The sequence below is a fragment of the Cinclus cinclus genome, chromosome 3 (genome assembly GCF_963662255.1).
Source record: "Cinclus cinclus chromosome 3, bCinCin1.1, whole genome shotgun sequence".
Taxonomy (NCBI): domain Eukaryota; kingdom Metazoa; phylum Chordata; class Aves; order Passeriformes; family Cinclidae; genus Cinclus; species Cinclus cinclus.
In genome coordinates, this window is record NC_085048.1 from 30,891,717 (window position 1) to 30,907,464 (window position 15,748).

At 40.3% G+C, this 15,748-nt stretch overlaps 1 protein-coding gene across 2 annotated transcripts in view; it reads right to left on the reverse strand.

Annotated features, from left to right (window-relative positions):
* The window catches only part of FILIP1 (filamin A interacting protein 1), a 51,872-nt gene that overhangs the window by 21,626 nt on the left and 14,498 nt on the right, over positions 1 to 15,748 (reverse strand). For both annotated transcript variants that reach the window (XM_062488590.1, XM_062488589.1), the window contains exons 2-3: positions 12,513 to 12,686; positions 10,244 to 10,422 (exon numbers count right to left, since the gene is read on the reverse strand). In XM_062488590.1, the coding sequence (XP_062344574.1) occupies positions 10,244 to 10,422; positions 12,513 to 12,686 (353 nt within the window). The remainder of the gene's footprint in view (positions 1 to 10,243; positions 10,423 to 12,512; positions 12,687 to 15,748) is intronic.

The window sequence follows — 15,748 nt, forward strand, 5'->3', positions numbered from 1 at the left end:
TGTTCTGGAGGTGTAGTTCTGGAGGGCACCTCTCCCCTCAAAAATACCAAAACAAAACAAAACAAAACAAAAAATCTACCCCAAAACCAAAACAAAATAAAAATCCTCACAACAACAAACCCATCACAACTGTGAAAAACCACCAAATAAACTCCCCTACACCTAAACAAAGCTTTTTGATTACCACATAGCTATTTACTACTGCTCATGCAATTCTAAGGTTTGCTGATTGCATTAGATTTGTGTCTATTGAGAGGCAATTAGAGAAGAGTCTGTCCCCACATCTCCCCTCCCCAGCCAACACACAGGGCCTAGACTCACCTGAGATTTGAGCCTGCTATTTTAACCTTTTACTTCTAGTTGCTTAGAGCGGAATCCAAAAAAACTCCCATAAATATCTGGAATGCAACCAATGAGTAATTTGAAAAGATATAAAGAAAACAAGCAAAAGCTAAACAAAACCCACCCAAACCAAAAATACCTAACCAGTACACATACAAATATGAATGTTCGCAGGCATCTGATTTTTGAGCAGATCTTTATTTTGGTTGCCCAGATTTGCTGTTGCACATCCTTGGTAGTCCCACATCTTGCCTGAACTGAACATCATTCTTCATCTGAGGTTATTTGGGCTTTATGAAATACATGCCTTTAAAAGCAAGGGCTTTGTTCTGAGGGCGAGAGAGACACGGGATGATGACCACAGCCACTGCACAAGAGCAGGAGCTGTCAGTGCTTCCATTCAAAGAAACACATACTTGCACCAGCCCCTGTTCATCCCTTGCCACAACAACAGCATGTGTGGTTTTATTTCTCTCCTCAGTTTGAAATAATTCTAGTTTGCACTACCCATTTCCAAGATCATGTCCTGACTGTAGCCTGTCAAGTATATGAATAACAAAAAAATAAAGGACAGGGAAAACTCAGGTTCCAAGATGGAGAGCAAGCAAGGAGAAACTGGACACCAGTTTCATACAGTAAGTGGGAATTAGAAGGTGCTGTGCTTGCCTGTCTTAAAATATCTTTCTTCCATGTCTGTATTGCCCTCTGAATAACTGCAGGGTTTATGCAATCTGGCCCTGTTGTTCTCTAATCAGGTATTCAGTCAACAGCTGTTGACCTCCACTTAGCATCCTCACAAATCAGTTATTTTTAAAAATCTTCTAGTGACATAAGGGCAAATGATGCCTCATGCACAAGGAGGCAAAAGCTTACAGCCTCCTTGGTAGAATCAACAGGCAATACTGACCAAAAAAAATCAAAGCACAAAGGCCTAATTTGGCTGTGGACATTATTTAAAAAAATTATAGCAATTAAAACTATTGCTATTATTATTGTTATTATTATTGTTGTTGTTGTTGTTGTTATTACTATTGTTATTATGATTACTATGATGAACCAAAATGCATATATAAGTCATTATAAAAATATTATTTTACAGGAAATATGTATTGCTGACAAGCTGATTTTCTGAAGAGCAGACTCCCATGCAGAAGCTACAATTCCACCCAAGAAACAGCTATATGTAATACATTTATATATGCATGTATAGACTTCTACAGGTACAATCATACATGCATTTCAGAATTCCTGCTCTGATTCTATTAATCCCATTAATCAAGAAGAGCTCTACCGACTTCAAAGGAATTGCAACAATGCCAGCTTTAAAACTCATAAAACCCAGCATCAGGATTAATTATTTCCTAAGACCTGAAGAAGATGGATGTAGAAAGCTTGGGTGTGCTAATGGCAGGCACAAGGAGATGGTGTTTGCCTCTGAAAGCAAGCTGGACCAACAGCACTTGTTCTGTCAGGTGAGGACACGAGGCAGTGAATCCAGGACAGGCTCTCCTCTGTTGCAGGATGAGCCATGCCCACATCACCTGAGCTGTCCTCCATGCTTTCCTTTTGCTGGGACAGACACTGCTCTGCCCCTGCTCTTCCTGGAAACCACGGCAGTAATCTTCAAAATGAAAAAATGTTGAAAGCTGTGCATCATTTTAAAACAAGTTAAGTCATCTAGGTAAAGCCTGACATTTAAATGATGAAAGAGAATTCATCTATCCCTTTCTGGTTCCTCTGAAAATGAGCTTTTTCAATGGAATTGTACAGGAACTTTCATTCTGTGATATATGCACTTGTCACCAAGATATGCTTTTTCAACTATGACATAATTGCTATCATCATAAAAGCACTGCTGTCATTCTGCTATAATTTAGCCTCATTTTCTGCTCATTTCTTTATCTTTCCTCATTAGGGCATTTCATATTCAGCTGCGTTACTATTAATCATTCCGTAACATAAGCAACTGCATAACAAAGATGTGCGAGTGATTGATTTTTCAGTTTCAGAGCTAAACCAAAAATTTTAAAAATATGTTTGAAAAAGCCTAATTTTTTTCTCTCATTCAAGTGTGAAAAGTGATTCATGTGGATTTCAGTGAAACATTTATTTTTTTATACCAGTAATTTCATTTCCATTTTTGTCATTTTAAGAAAAGCAGGGGATAGAAAGGACTGTATCTTGGCCAAATTCACCAAACAAACAAGTGAAAAATCCTCCCTTCTTCAGAAGTCAAATTATCTGCCTGCACCAGTGAATTCCTCTGCCTGGGAATTTTGAATACTCACACACTGACCTACAAGAAGATTTTCATCTCTTTGGTAAAAAGAGCCCAAAATTATGTAAGTGACTTGTAAAAATAGAACCATTTTCCCCAAGAAGAATGGGAACAGACACCCCAAGGAACCAGTGATGTGACCAGGAGGGCCTCCTCTGAGAGGTGGATTCAGGTCCCAACAAGTTGACAGAAGGATTAAAAGGCTTATTGTGGTCCAGGTGAGTGGCATAATCACAGGGTAATCTGATATGTTTTTTTGACTAGCTGGTCTTGTGAATTAGGTCACCAGATTTTCTTTGTTGACATTAATAATAGTCTTACATCCAAAATGGTATGTCTAAATGAGTTTTCAACACAATATGGTAATCAGGCACCTACTCAGGTACCTTACAAATATGTGGTGAATTATATATTTTTGCATTTCTCTGTCCTCACATTTGCACAGGCCTTGGCAAATCTCACAAGAACGCTTTGTCTGGATATTTGCACCCCCAGGATTTTTTTATTTCTGCATTAAGATTTCTTCACATGCAAGCCTTAAAAAGAAATGAAAACTGAAAAGATGCAAATGTAAAACTCATAATTTCTAGTCTCCATTGCTGCTGGAGATACTGCAGGAATGAGAAGAGATGCATGACTTAGCACCCTTTTGGGGAGAGAAGATAGAAATAGCATTACATCTGTTTAGGGTTAGGAAAGCTTCCATATAGGCTCACTGATTTAGAATAACCTCCCTAATCAGGTGATGTCTTGAGATTCTTCATACAACTTATGGAAGTGATCAGGCCATACAGAACAGGTCTTGGATATTAGTAGGGCACTGGGGCAGTAGGTCATATACTTTGCTAATTAGACTGTGCATCTCTGCACAGGTAAACTTTCATTTAAACATAAAGGAAATATCCAACACATTCAAGCTTGAGTACCTATTGTCATGTATTTATACTTGTAAATAAGTGGTATCTATTTAAATTTTGTAGAAATTCACTGAAACCTGGCATTTCAACTGAAACCTGTTTCTAATCTTTCTGAATGAGGAAGCAATTTTCCCTACATGACCCTGATTCAATTCTTGTTTTCTTTGCCTAAAAAAATGACAGCTTAAAAATATGGCCTCGGTAGAGCTGTGAACTGATATTTATTTCAGTAGTATAATAACTCTGAAACATGCCAAAGGCCTCTTAAATGTGAAAATTGTTACCTACTGCACCTTGGATAGAGTTTGAATTTGTGAATAGATTTTGAATGAAGTAATATTTTCCCCCTCTCTGACCCTGGGAGCATTTGAATTCATGATTTTAGCAAGCAAACTTGCTAGGAATAATGAAGTACATATAGTTTTGTATAATAATGCTCTCTCAAGGGCTATGAAGTTGATGCCTACTTAGAAAAAATTTTGGAAAAGTAGCTGAAACAACACATGATGCCATTTTATATAATCCCAGAAGTGACTGAAAGACTGGACGGTTTTGAGGACTATCCAAGTGTAAAGAGATGGATTTAGATTAGTCCCAGCTCACATTGTGTACGACTCTCAATATTTTTGTATTGTTTCTCCACAGTCAGATGTAACTGTTTGTTCTCTTGTTTTCAAATTACCTTTGGAACCATGTTGTTGGAAGTTGGGACCAGATTCATTAGTTAAAACATAAACTTTGAGTCGCCGCTGCCTTGCAGTCATCTAGAGCTGTAAAACAGGATCTGCAAAATGCATGACCTTCAGATTTACTTAACTGTGCAGAAATTGTATTTGTCATTGCCAGGTTTTTAAATTCATTTCTTTTAATAGGCTACCCCAGAATTTCTGATCTGTGACCCTGTGAATATATTATGTTGACAGAAAATAACCAGCTTTTCCAAGCCATATCCATAGCATGTCAGCCTGAAAAGAACAAAAATGCACTGCTGCCCTCATCTTCTTCATTATAAAATTAAAACTTTTAGAGATGCACTTACTAGACAGAGTGACTCAGTGCTCTAGTAAGGCCAGTAATGTGCAGTAAGATGAGTTACTGCTGCAGGCAATGGTGAAGTCCCATTGGGATGGCTTTTTCTTTTTTTATTTGGTCACAATTTGGAAACCAGGACACAGAAACAATCACCATATGAGAAAAAACAGCCAGAGTACAAATATGTTCTTGGGGGGGGGGGGGGGGGGGGTGAGGGAGGGGGAGGGAAGATAGCAAAAATATTTCTGTAAAGCAACTTAATTTCCAGACTTTAGAGGAATCACCAACAGATTACAGTTACAGGCCAAAATCTGTGCTATATGTTTGGACTTTATACCTCACCCCAACATTTCCGTATGGGCCTATTCCTACCACAGAATTTGGGTTATTTGGGAATTATGGTGGTAAATCACAGAAATTTATTAGTCCTGAACACTTCATAATTTTGGCTTGATTGTTCTTGAAAAAAGTAATTGACTGAGGGATACTCTGCCCTGCTGTCTCCTTGCTAGCTCCTTTATTTTACAGTCTTCATAAAAATTGAGGGAAAGCACAAACTGGAAAGGCAGCACACACAAAATCTCCAACCTATATCACACTCCAGCCTTTACACTTGCTTGAATCCATGAAATACAAGGAAACAAAAAGGCAAGCACTCCCCAGTGAAAGGCTTGGTGCTGCCGTCTCGTGGGAAAAGGGAGAAGGGAATCTTTGGTAATAAAAGCAGAAATGCAAAAAGGGGGAGAAAAGGGAGTTTGAAAACTTGTTAACATCAACACTCCCATTTTTGTTTCGAGGGGGCTGTGTGCTTTATTGCTCACAGATCAGTTTCCTTTGCAGGTGATGTGGGCCCAGAATTACATCACCAGCAGAGCAGCCAAGAGCATCTCGGTGCCAGCATGACTGAAATCAAGAGGAATGTATTATCACAGACCTCCGAGGGACTTGCCAGTGCATTCCTTGATGGGGGTGCTGTGGTGGGGGAGGCAAAGAGGAGACAATTTTACACGAAGACTGAAAGGGAACTTTGTGGAGGAAAGAGCTGGGGTCACAGTCTTGCTGTCTCCTCTAGGCAGATCTAATTATGGCCATGTACTTCAAAAAGAAGGTTTAACTAAAACCAGATTTAGCAGGGCAATGCTTAGGAAGTACAGACTAAATCCTCAGCCCTGCCTTTGGGTGAAATGCTTCAGTGCACCGAGAACACTTGCAGTGCTTGTAAAGAATAATTTGAAGCACTGAGGAAAGCAAGAAACAATACTAAATCCTCATCACTTTGGTGAAGTCTTACAATAAAACATACCTATCCTTTAGCACAAACAACACTGGGATACTGGCTGTAAATTTCCTGGTCACTGTGTGGTGGGGTGACAGAGTCTCAGCAGTCTCAGGGTTCATGCTGGAAATGATCAAATTACCCACAAAGCGGGATCACACGGATCCCCCATAGCAGAGCTCTAACAAAGCCTTTCTGCCACATCACACCCTCTGTCTGGCAACCCACATCTCATCCATATAAAAGAAATTCCCACCTCCTCCCATTTTTGCAGGCTTTCAGGCTACTTCTTCTATCCATCCTGGATGGCAGGGCTGGCTCAGTGGTCCTCACCTAAAGCCTCTTTCTGAACCATTAAAATCAATGGGAGCCTTCCAGTGTTTTTAATAGGAGCAAAATGTGCTGTCAACCAACAGGATTAAAAGGAGGGCACAAGAAAAATTTTTCAGATTAGCACCTCTAAAAATGTCAGCATTTTAAACCTCATCTCCTAGGTCAATCAAAACATTGGAGAAATGCTGACATTATCTCTATCTTTTTTCACCCCTTTTCAACCTTTTCCACCAGAGAAAAAAAGCCCTGCTGATCAAACAAAAAAGTTTATATTTGAAAAATTAAAGATTTTCCCGAGACCCTGCCCCCAGTTCCCTAATAGGGAAGACGAGAGGGCTGTGACTGGGCAGCACAGGGAACAGCCAAGTACCATTTAATGTTAAGCCTGCTTTACACAAGAATTTCTGGGGTCATGAAGTACCAATAGGTGGTTTAGCTGTGTCCAGCTCAGACCAAAGTCACGCCACCAGCTCCCTCCCCAAAGCACAGCTGAAGTTCATGAGGGTGCCTGTGCTGGGAAGACTAATTTTATCCCTGAGGCTGCTGATGCCTGGTCTGCTGCTCTCCAAGTGCCCACTGCAAGCCACAGCATTAATGCAGTTTGGACCAGACCCTTTATTCTCCACCTCTCAGACCAGAGACTCCTTACAGCATCATCTATTATCCACGTCTTTGAGGGGGCTTGGGGGCCTTCAGCTCTTCTCCATATTCCTCAACCTCCTCAGGAAGCTCCAGGAGGATGTCTGCTTCTACATTCCTCAGAATGGGAGATACCCAAGGACACCTTGAGATACCCAAGGACACCTTGATGTTAGAGGAATAGCAGCTGATGTGGGCAACTGTTGAAAAGGGAAATTTGATTGCAAAGAAAAATAGAAAATACTGTCCATAACTTTCAAAGATTAGATTCTATTGTAACATACTATAGGGAAATTTGCAAAACACTTCAGCCAGCATATCTGTAGAAGCACCTTCCACTACAAGTACCAGATTCCTTTCATCTCCACCTGGCAAATGGTCATCACTATTCTTTTCCTGTAACATGCCAGCCTTTTCCACAATCTTTCTTGAGGTCAGTTGCACTTGATCTTGCAGAGCCAACAGCAACAGCGAGGTCCTTCATTCAGCCTTCTCCATTTATCCCCACACGCCCAGCCGTCTGCATTTTAAATATCCCAGTACACAATTTTCTCTTTTTTATACCTTTCAAGCATTGTTATTTTTGAGAAATCATGTTTTCCTGTTACTTCCTTCCTGTATGGGGATGACCTAATAATTAGTCACTTGTAGGAACTGTTTGCTTTCATATCATGTTGTAGATGGATTAGAGATAATGTATGAAAGTGTATGTAAAAAAATATTCCAAAGTAAATACATTAAGAGAGTGTTAGACATACATTAGAACTGAGGCATATTTCTTTCTTAAAGAATTCCCTTTTAGCTTTATTCAAACTTTCACAGGACAGCAAAAGCAGATGTGACCTGTAAAAGTTGATGTAGACAAAAGTGGTTAGGAAAAATTGATAAAATACTGTGAGGAAAGAAATTACTGAAATTACTTAGATCCAGCATAGAAATTATGACTTCTCTCATTGCAGCAGACTGCTGTGAGATGGCCATCCTGCTGCACTGTTCTTCCTCTGGCTCACCCTGTCTCGTTAACATTATAACTGTGAGTGCAGCAGAGTGGCTGACGGGCAAAGTTCAACTCTGTGTCCCTTTTCGTTTTCATGGAGACTACAAGTCTGTTCAGCTCTTAATAAAATAACCCTCAAAGTACCACAGTAAAATGGATTATATGTACAATGGTACTTATAAAATAAGAATGCCTATGCAAGACCTTAAAAAATGCCTTTGGGCGGGTCAGTTCTCCGTCCCAATATGCAGACTGATTATGAGTTTCTTGTATACTTTAATCTTAATTTTTAATCTTTAAATCTTTAATTTTTCCACTTCAAACTCTTTCTTTCTGACAAAATCTATTGCCACGTTTGGGCTTTCCTAAGAAGTCATCCTATCACCCTCTCTTTCTTTGTGAATATAGGCCTCAAACAATACTACACCGAGTTTTTAATGCCCACAAAGATGTGGATAACCTTAGTTTCATGCGCACTCAGAAAACAAAGTTAAGAAATTGAGATCATTTAAGACTTTATGCTTAATGAGTAGTTTCCAGCCCATCGTGATTTTGCTAATCTGTGCTGTAAGTGGTCAGAGAGGAGGAACCTGTAGAGGGAGGTACATGCATCTTGTTTTTCTATGTTTAGCTACATGTCATGTTATGTCTGCTTGGTCACTACTATCTTGAAACAAGTTAGTGTCATAGACAAAGGAAGTGGATTAAATAGCAAACATCAGATTTCTGGTGAATCAAAAGGGCTTCAGCACTGCAATTGTTCCCCTGCAGCCACCAGTACAGAGGCACTGGTGATTAAAGCCAGTGGATTTAGTGCTCTTAAAGATCTGCTTTCAAGAGAAATTCAAATTCAAATTTTCCTTTTCATATTGCTCTTTTTCCAAAAATTGTAGAATGTAGAAATCTTGAAGTTTGAGAGAACAGGAAGGGTAAGAGAGAATGCCTGCAGGTATGGGACATGATATCTTAGCAGTGGTAAGACAAAAAGCTCTTTAATCACTTAATTAAATTAAATAAATTCAACTCAGCTCATGATAGTAGATTATTTAGTGGCCTTCACAAATCAAGAGGGAATAATAAGAAGGCAACAATTGTCAAATTAATGTGAATATTAAAATGTAAAGACAAATGTAAATGGTATTTTAATACCACTTTTGTAGCATTTTAGTGGCTGCATGTCCACACATGGATATTCAGCATAGAGACAAAATGTCTTCTATGAGAATCAGATGGGAAGTTGCTCCTTACTTGAAAATACAACATCTTTTATTTCTTAAAACATTTATTTTTACATTTTTCATTTTCTACCGTGAGAATCAATTTGCTAAGATGCAGAAGCATTTTTGTTCTTTAATGTTTAATTTTGTTCTTTAATGCCAATCAAACCAGGAAAGTAAAGGCAGAAGAAAACCAAAACCTATTAAACTAGGAAATATGGTCACTGTAGCTCATGTGCCACCTACTCAAAGTTGGCGCTGAACTGAGTTCAGGAAATACACTAAACAGTTTTGCTCCTGGCTTTTTGTAAATATCTGCCACAAGCCTGTGGTTTCCTCAAAAGCATTTCTTCTTTGAACTTGCCTTAAGTATTTTTCTTAGAGCCTTAAAAAAAAAAAAAAAAAAGAAAAAAAAAAGAAATACAGCATGGATCGATTTCAAGCAGTTTGGTATTAGCACAAAGTATTCATATTGAAAAACTGAAGCTGTTACTGAGTGCTCAGTCTTCAGCTAAGGTAAATGATCTTTCTTTTCTTAGAGACCCAGAGAACAAATTACTCATCCAACAAGCAGGATAAATACTCAAAAAAAAAAAAAAAAAAAGTGGGTTGTATGAGACTGTGAGATAATCACTGCAGATAGTCCACAACAGGCTGGGCACATTTTGTAATGCATGATAATATTTTCTTCCAGGGGAACAGATAACTTGCCTGAGGCATGCATCTTCAAAATACGAAAAAGAATGCAAATGGTTTGTGACTTCGCAAGCCTAAATGCAAAGGGCATGGCAGAGTCCCACCACCTGTGTGCCAGTATCCTAATGTGTCTTGTGGTTTTCCTTACCCTGCCCTCCTGCTGTGGCAACAGCGCTCTGTCCTTCACAAAACATAGTGCTTAGCTGAGCAAGCCAGTCCCAAACTTAACCAACATAAATAACATCTGATCAAAAGCTACCTGGAGGTGAGCCCAAAATGGGCATGACTAATTCAAAACAAATTTGTTTCTTAATTCAAGATCACACTAGAGGAACATTCAGTGGTGTCCCTCCAGCTCCAGACTTTCACAGTAACGCACTTACAAATTGTATGAGTGGACCAACATTTACAGATGTTTTACACAGTAGTTTAGTGTCATTTAAACACAGAAAATACCAGGCCATGTCACTACTGAGGGGACAAGCACTGGGACACTGGGGGTAATCTTTTACTGACCTCTCCCGCTCCTGTTCCAAGAGGTTGGTGAAGTCGTCGCTCTTGTTCATGTAATCTGTATGTTTATGTTTCTCATTTTCTAGCTCGTAAACGGTGCGACGGTGGCACTTTTCTGCTAACAGGAGCTGCTCCAGCATGCGCCGATACGTCTCCTTCTGCTTTTCTTCAAGTCTGTCCAGCTGGGTTGTGGGAAAGGAGAACAGACTGTTTTAAAGGTCTCCTTGCTTACTTCATCTGATTTATTAACCAACAGTGTTGTGTTTGGTAAATGCAAGTCCCGCAATTTTATGTCTTGGGTTTTACATAAACCAGTGACTAGAAATAACTGCCCTGTGAAAGTAATGATTTATTTGGATGACATATTAGCAATAAACATTTGCACAGTTTTCAGATACACAAAGGACAGAACTTCACTTAGCTTTAGGGCAACAAATAATATTGTTGCAATGCCGTATTTCCCCTGTGGTGAGGTGCTGTGCACGCTTTCTTCATTTCATGGGGAAAAAGCTGTAGCTCAGAACTCAGAGTCTGGGAGCCTGAATTCAAACACCTGTGTGGGGACTAGACACTTGCATGTGGAGCATAAAGTGTAGTCTGAAGGCTGAAATTTGAGTTACACATCTTTAACACACCTGTAAGTCTGCTGAGATAAAAGATTCAAATTACTGAGATTCTGTCCAGATTCAGTTTTACATTACCAATGCAATTAATTATAAGCCTTAGGAGTTTCCCCTCAACCTGTTTTGTGACAGAAATTATCTTTATTTATTCACAATCCTTTACCCTTTTTGTTTTCATTTTTCTATTAATTTAATATGCCAATTATTATTCAAACAAACATTAAAACCAGGGAGATGGGTCTAAAAAGTTGCCAGGGCACTCCAAATTCACCACATCTATTCATGTTGCTCCTTTTGCTGTTTCTTGGGTGCCGATGACCAACTCCAGCCTCCTCCCTGCCAAAGCAGCCCTCAGCCTTGGTACTTGTATATACTCATTGTCTGGTTGCCTGCCCCTGGCACAGTGGCTGGCAGAGCCTGCTCTGCCCACCCCCAACCCTTACCCAGTGAGAATCTCATCTTCCTCAGCCCCAGCTGCCCTGGGCTGCTGTTATTTCACAGGGTATCTCAGCAAACTGAGGGAAATAAGAGAGGAGGAATGCTCTTTTGCAATTTGCTCTCCAAAAGCTGACCATAGCACTCAAAGTGAAAAAGCCATTGCATTTTATAAAAGAGCCAGTTTGGGTTCAACTTTTCAGAGTAGATCTTTTGCACTTAACTTTTCTATTTCATTTCAACATAAGCCTTGTGAATCTGCACATGATGAAAGTTTTACACTGAGATCCTTGTCAAATTATCAGCTTCTTTGGAAAAAAACCTTGCCAGGCTCTTTTAATCTTGTTTGAGACTATTCTATGTATGCTCTCACATACTAAGATTTGATTTCCTTATTTACTATAATCCCAAAAATTCCAGGAGAAGCTTCAATGAGAATACACAGTACAAAGATATCCCATGGTAGACACAACTCCTGGTGAACAAATTAAGTATTTTAAGTGGATGAACTATGAAGATTTGGACAGGCACTACAGTATGTCATATTATACATCATTGCATTCTCCTTCCCCATGACCTGGACTGTTATGAAACTATGAACAGGAGCAATGGCTGTTTATTTTGGCATTCATACTGGCCTCAGACACTCTCAGGTCTACTTTAATTGTCAGGTCTACTTGACATTCATTTATTGCTTAAATTTTAAAGTGGGGAGTCCTATAAGTCTCCTTAGGGGCTGCACTGACTTTGCAGTCCTGGAGTTTAAGTGACGTAAAATGAATATGGATTTATGATCCCATAAATATGGTCAAAGTCAATCTCCAAAGGTCTTCTTTTCTTAAATACCCTCATGACAGTGTTCTAGTTAGTATGCCAAGAAAATCAAAGAGTAGTTATGAGTGCTGTGAGTAGTAGAGGTTGAAGCCTGTCACTGAAAGGAATTTAAAAACTAGAAGTTCAACATAAAAAAGATTTTGGTCCTGCTTAACAGCACCAGCCCTAGGAAGCATACAACCTTTTTATGGTTTGTGTTCAAATCCAGTGACATCGTTTACAAATTATTCTGCGTATGAGTGAACAAGATTTTGTTTTCAGCGTACAAATTCTGTGCTATCCTCTTGCATGTTTTACATACATCCAAAATATATGGAGTCTCACTTCTGGTTAGGCTTCCTCCTGCACAGACATAATGTTGTCAATCAATAAGTTGTTACCTCTGAAATTGGTTTCTCATAGACATCTTCCCCTACAGACTTTTCTTGGGCAAGGATGGCATCCCTGTGTAGCACTCGAAGCACATTCTCTGGAGTTGCAGACCCATAATGAGCTTCTAAAACTTCAGGTTTGGTTTTCTCTGTCTTCAGCATGTGGATCACATCCTCCCTTGCCTGCAATAATGCAAATCAGTACCATGAGTCAACCTATTAACCGACAGGGAACATGGGGAAAATAGGGGCACTTCATATGTACAGACTGCATGCATAGAAATAAAATAAATTAGAAAAATGACAGGCTGTCAATGCAAATATAAAAATGTTGGGAGATATAAGATTAAACATGATCTGTCCAATACAAATATTGTGCTTTAAGGGATGAATTATTCTGTTCCTGCGTGACATTACATTTGAATCCTATGAATTTTTATCTGAGTTGTAACTATAGCCAGGGAACATCATTATTTTTCACGTACTGGATCTTAGTTGTTGCCCATACTGTTCCCTGAAGGGATAAGGAAGTGAGTAGAACAAGCAGCACAAGTGAGCTGAACTAATATTTCTCAGACAGCTACTTCCAAGCACTCCCTAACTGAATTTGCAATTAAGCACTCCTTTCAAGTAACTTCTAAAATAAATTTTTCAAGGTGTTTTTCTTTAAACAAAACCCTAGGCATGTTGCAGACCCAACTAAGGAGACATGGAAAGTCTGAGCAAATCCTCCCAGCAGTGGAGGATGGCTGTACTGCTGGAGCTGGGGCTGGGAGCAGGGGTGCACCTGTGGCCAAGAGTAGCCTGGAGCTCCCTGCCCCAGGTGGAAGCCCCCAGTTTCAGGCAGCATGAGCAAACATCTGGGCATGACGAGACAGCTCTGCAAGGCCACCTGGCTACGAATAAGGAGCATTTTAGGGCTATGCTGTGGACTAACGCTTAAGCCAGGGCTCTGTTTCTAATGGTACTTGCCAATACCTGTTAAGCCATCTGTAAAATGGGGGCAGGGCACCTGCTTGTCTTTCAAGGCATGTTTATGAGTCTCTCCCCTAATCCAGGGAGGGACTGTAAAACCTACAGGTTTTTGGTGGGTGAAGGGTAGCTCCTGGATTTCCCTAGAGAACATCTTTCCCATAACTGCAAATGGATGGGGGAGCAGAAGAGTATGGGCATTTTTCTCTTGCCTGCCTTTCTGACAACCCATGTGAGTTTGGGAAATAAATTAAGCACTAAGGAAAGGTTCAGACATTTTAGGAAAAAAATCCTTTACAAATCCCACCCCTATGTAAGCAATGACTGTTTAAAGATTTATTAACTGACCCAGCTCTTCACACTTTTCCATGCTGTTCATAACAGCATTCAATTCATCCCTGTAGCAAATCTTAAATCTCTGTCCAGAACCATAGAGGCACCACAGCTCAACAAAACTACCTGATTTTAAAACGGGCAAGAAAATAATTTTGGGACACGGCAAAAACCCTTTAGTACTTTTTTTATTTAAAACAGTCTAACATAGAAATAACTAATGAACTTCAGGCAAAGATCATGCCATCTAATTAAGAATTAGCCCAATTACATTGTATAACATCTTGTAACCTTTAGTAAAATCTTTGCCCTTGTCTGCAAGATACAAAATGCAAATTGGAACGGCATTAATATTATTTCAAAATGAGAGAGGGAAAGGTTCATCACTCATGGTTGTTACAGCTAAGTGAATTATGTGAGCTAGTCCCGAAGAAAGGCAGAAGAGCATGTACGCCTCACTACATCACATCCTGAGACCGTGCCACTCTCAGTACAGGAAAAATGTTATTTTAGGCAAGTTCTAGACAGGTTTGCAAATGTATTGCTTTTCTCTATCCCTGTAGAAATAACAGATGCCTTAGTGTCTTCGTCACCATGAGGCCAATGCTTCTATATTGAAGAAAAAGCCTTTAAAAACTCCAGTAGGATAGCATGGAAGTATGGAGGGATTTCTAGATATCCAGATTTTATGATGTGCTGTCTTAAGCCGTTTTAGGAAGAGGAAGTTTTGAAGCCATACCTTCATCCTGTCCCAATGAACTAAGTTCATATCCTGCTGTCTGCCTCCAGCAGGGCCCCTGTGCCACAGGCATGCTCAGGGAGAGCGCTGTGCAAAGGGAACAGAACTCAGAGGGATGGGGATGAGGGAGCAGCTCCCTTCTACCCTCTGCACCAAGGGACACAGCCAATGATGTTGAAACGTCTTTTTGTTTTGATTCTGAGCACACAAAGCTTCAGCCCATTCCTCAGGGACAGGCACACCTCAGACCCTAAGCTGTTTGGGAGGGGAGGACGATGAGTTCTTTCTCTCAGGTTGTAGCTGTTGTGCCCTGGATGGCATAATTGAGCACTGGGCTGAGCAGAGCAGACAGACAGCTCGGGATTGGGGTTTTAACATAGTGAATAGGCAGAGCAAAAAGCTGGACTCGAGTCCCTGAAATGGTTCCAGAAATGGATCCAGAAATAGCTGGTGAAGGCAGGTGCTCTGCCCAGCAAGTGCCCCAGCCCCTGTTCAGCTGTGCACTGCCTGACTTTCCTTCAGGCCTCATTAGTCTGTCATCACTCACAATTAAAATGGAGCAACTTGAGCACAAGGGAGTAGGAATAAGAGTCCCTGAAAAAGTTAAGAATGTCCCTGGCTAACTAAGAAAGGCCTCTGGAGGTTTGGGTCCCCCACAAGCCAGAGGGAGCCAAGTCAGAGGAGTGGATGATGCTGAATGGAGGAACTGACACCCCAAGAAGGAAAAGAGGTGCCCAAGCTTAGCTGAGAACTTTGAAGAAAAAACCCCATTCATTGCTTCATCTTTAAAGGGAAGCAGTGACACACCTAGCTCCAAGGGAACAGGTAGGACAGTCAGCACTGAACACCTCTTGCTGTAGCCCATGGGGAGGGTACCTAGCCCAGAATAAGGCTGGGTGGCACCACCCTCAGCAGCACAGTCAGCTGCCCTCTCCTGTACCCCTTATTGGGTCCCCTACACTCTGTTGACCCTCTGGATTTGGATGGTGTTAGTGTGGCAAGCTGCCTTTTGCCTCTTCTTGGCTCAGCCATTTCTCCTTATCTTTTTGAGAGTATTGGTTCATTCACCAAGTACTTTGTTTCAGTTGTGATAACACTTAGTGAACAACAAATGACAAACAGACACACAAGTTGCTAGGAAGCATTGGACCAAAAGGGAACTAAATCTAATAATAAACCAGAGACAAATTTGCTTTTATTT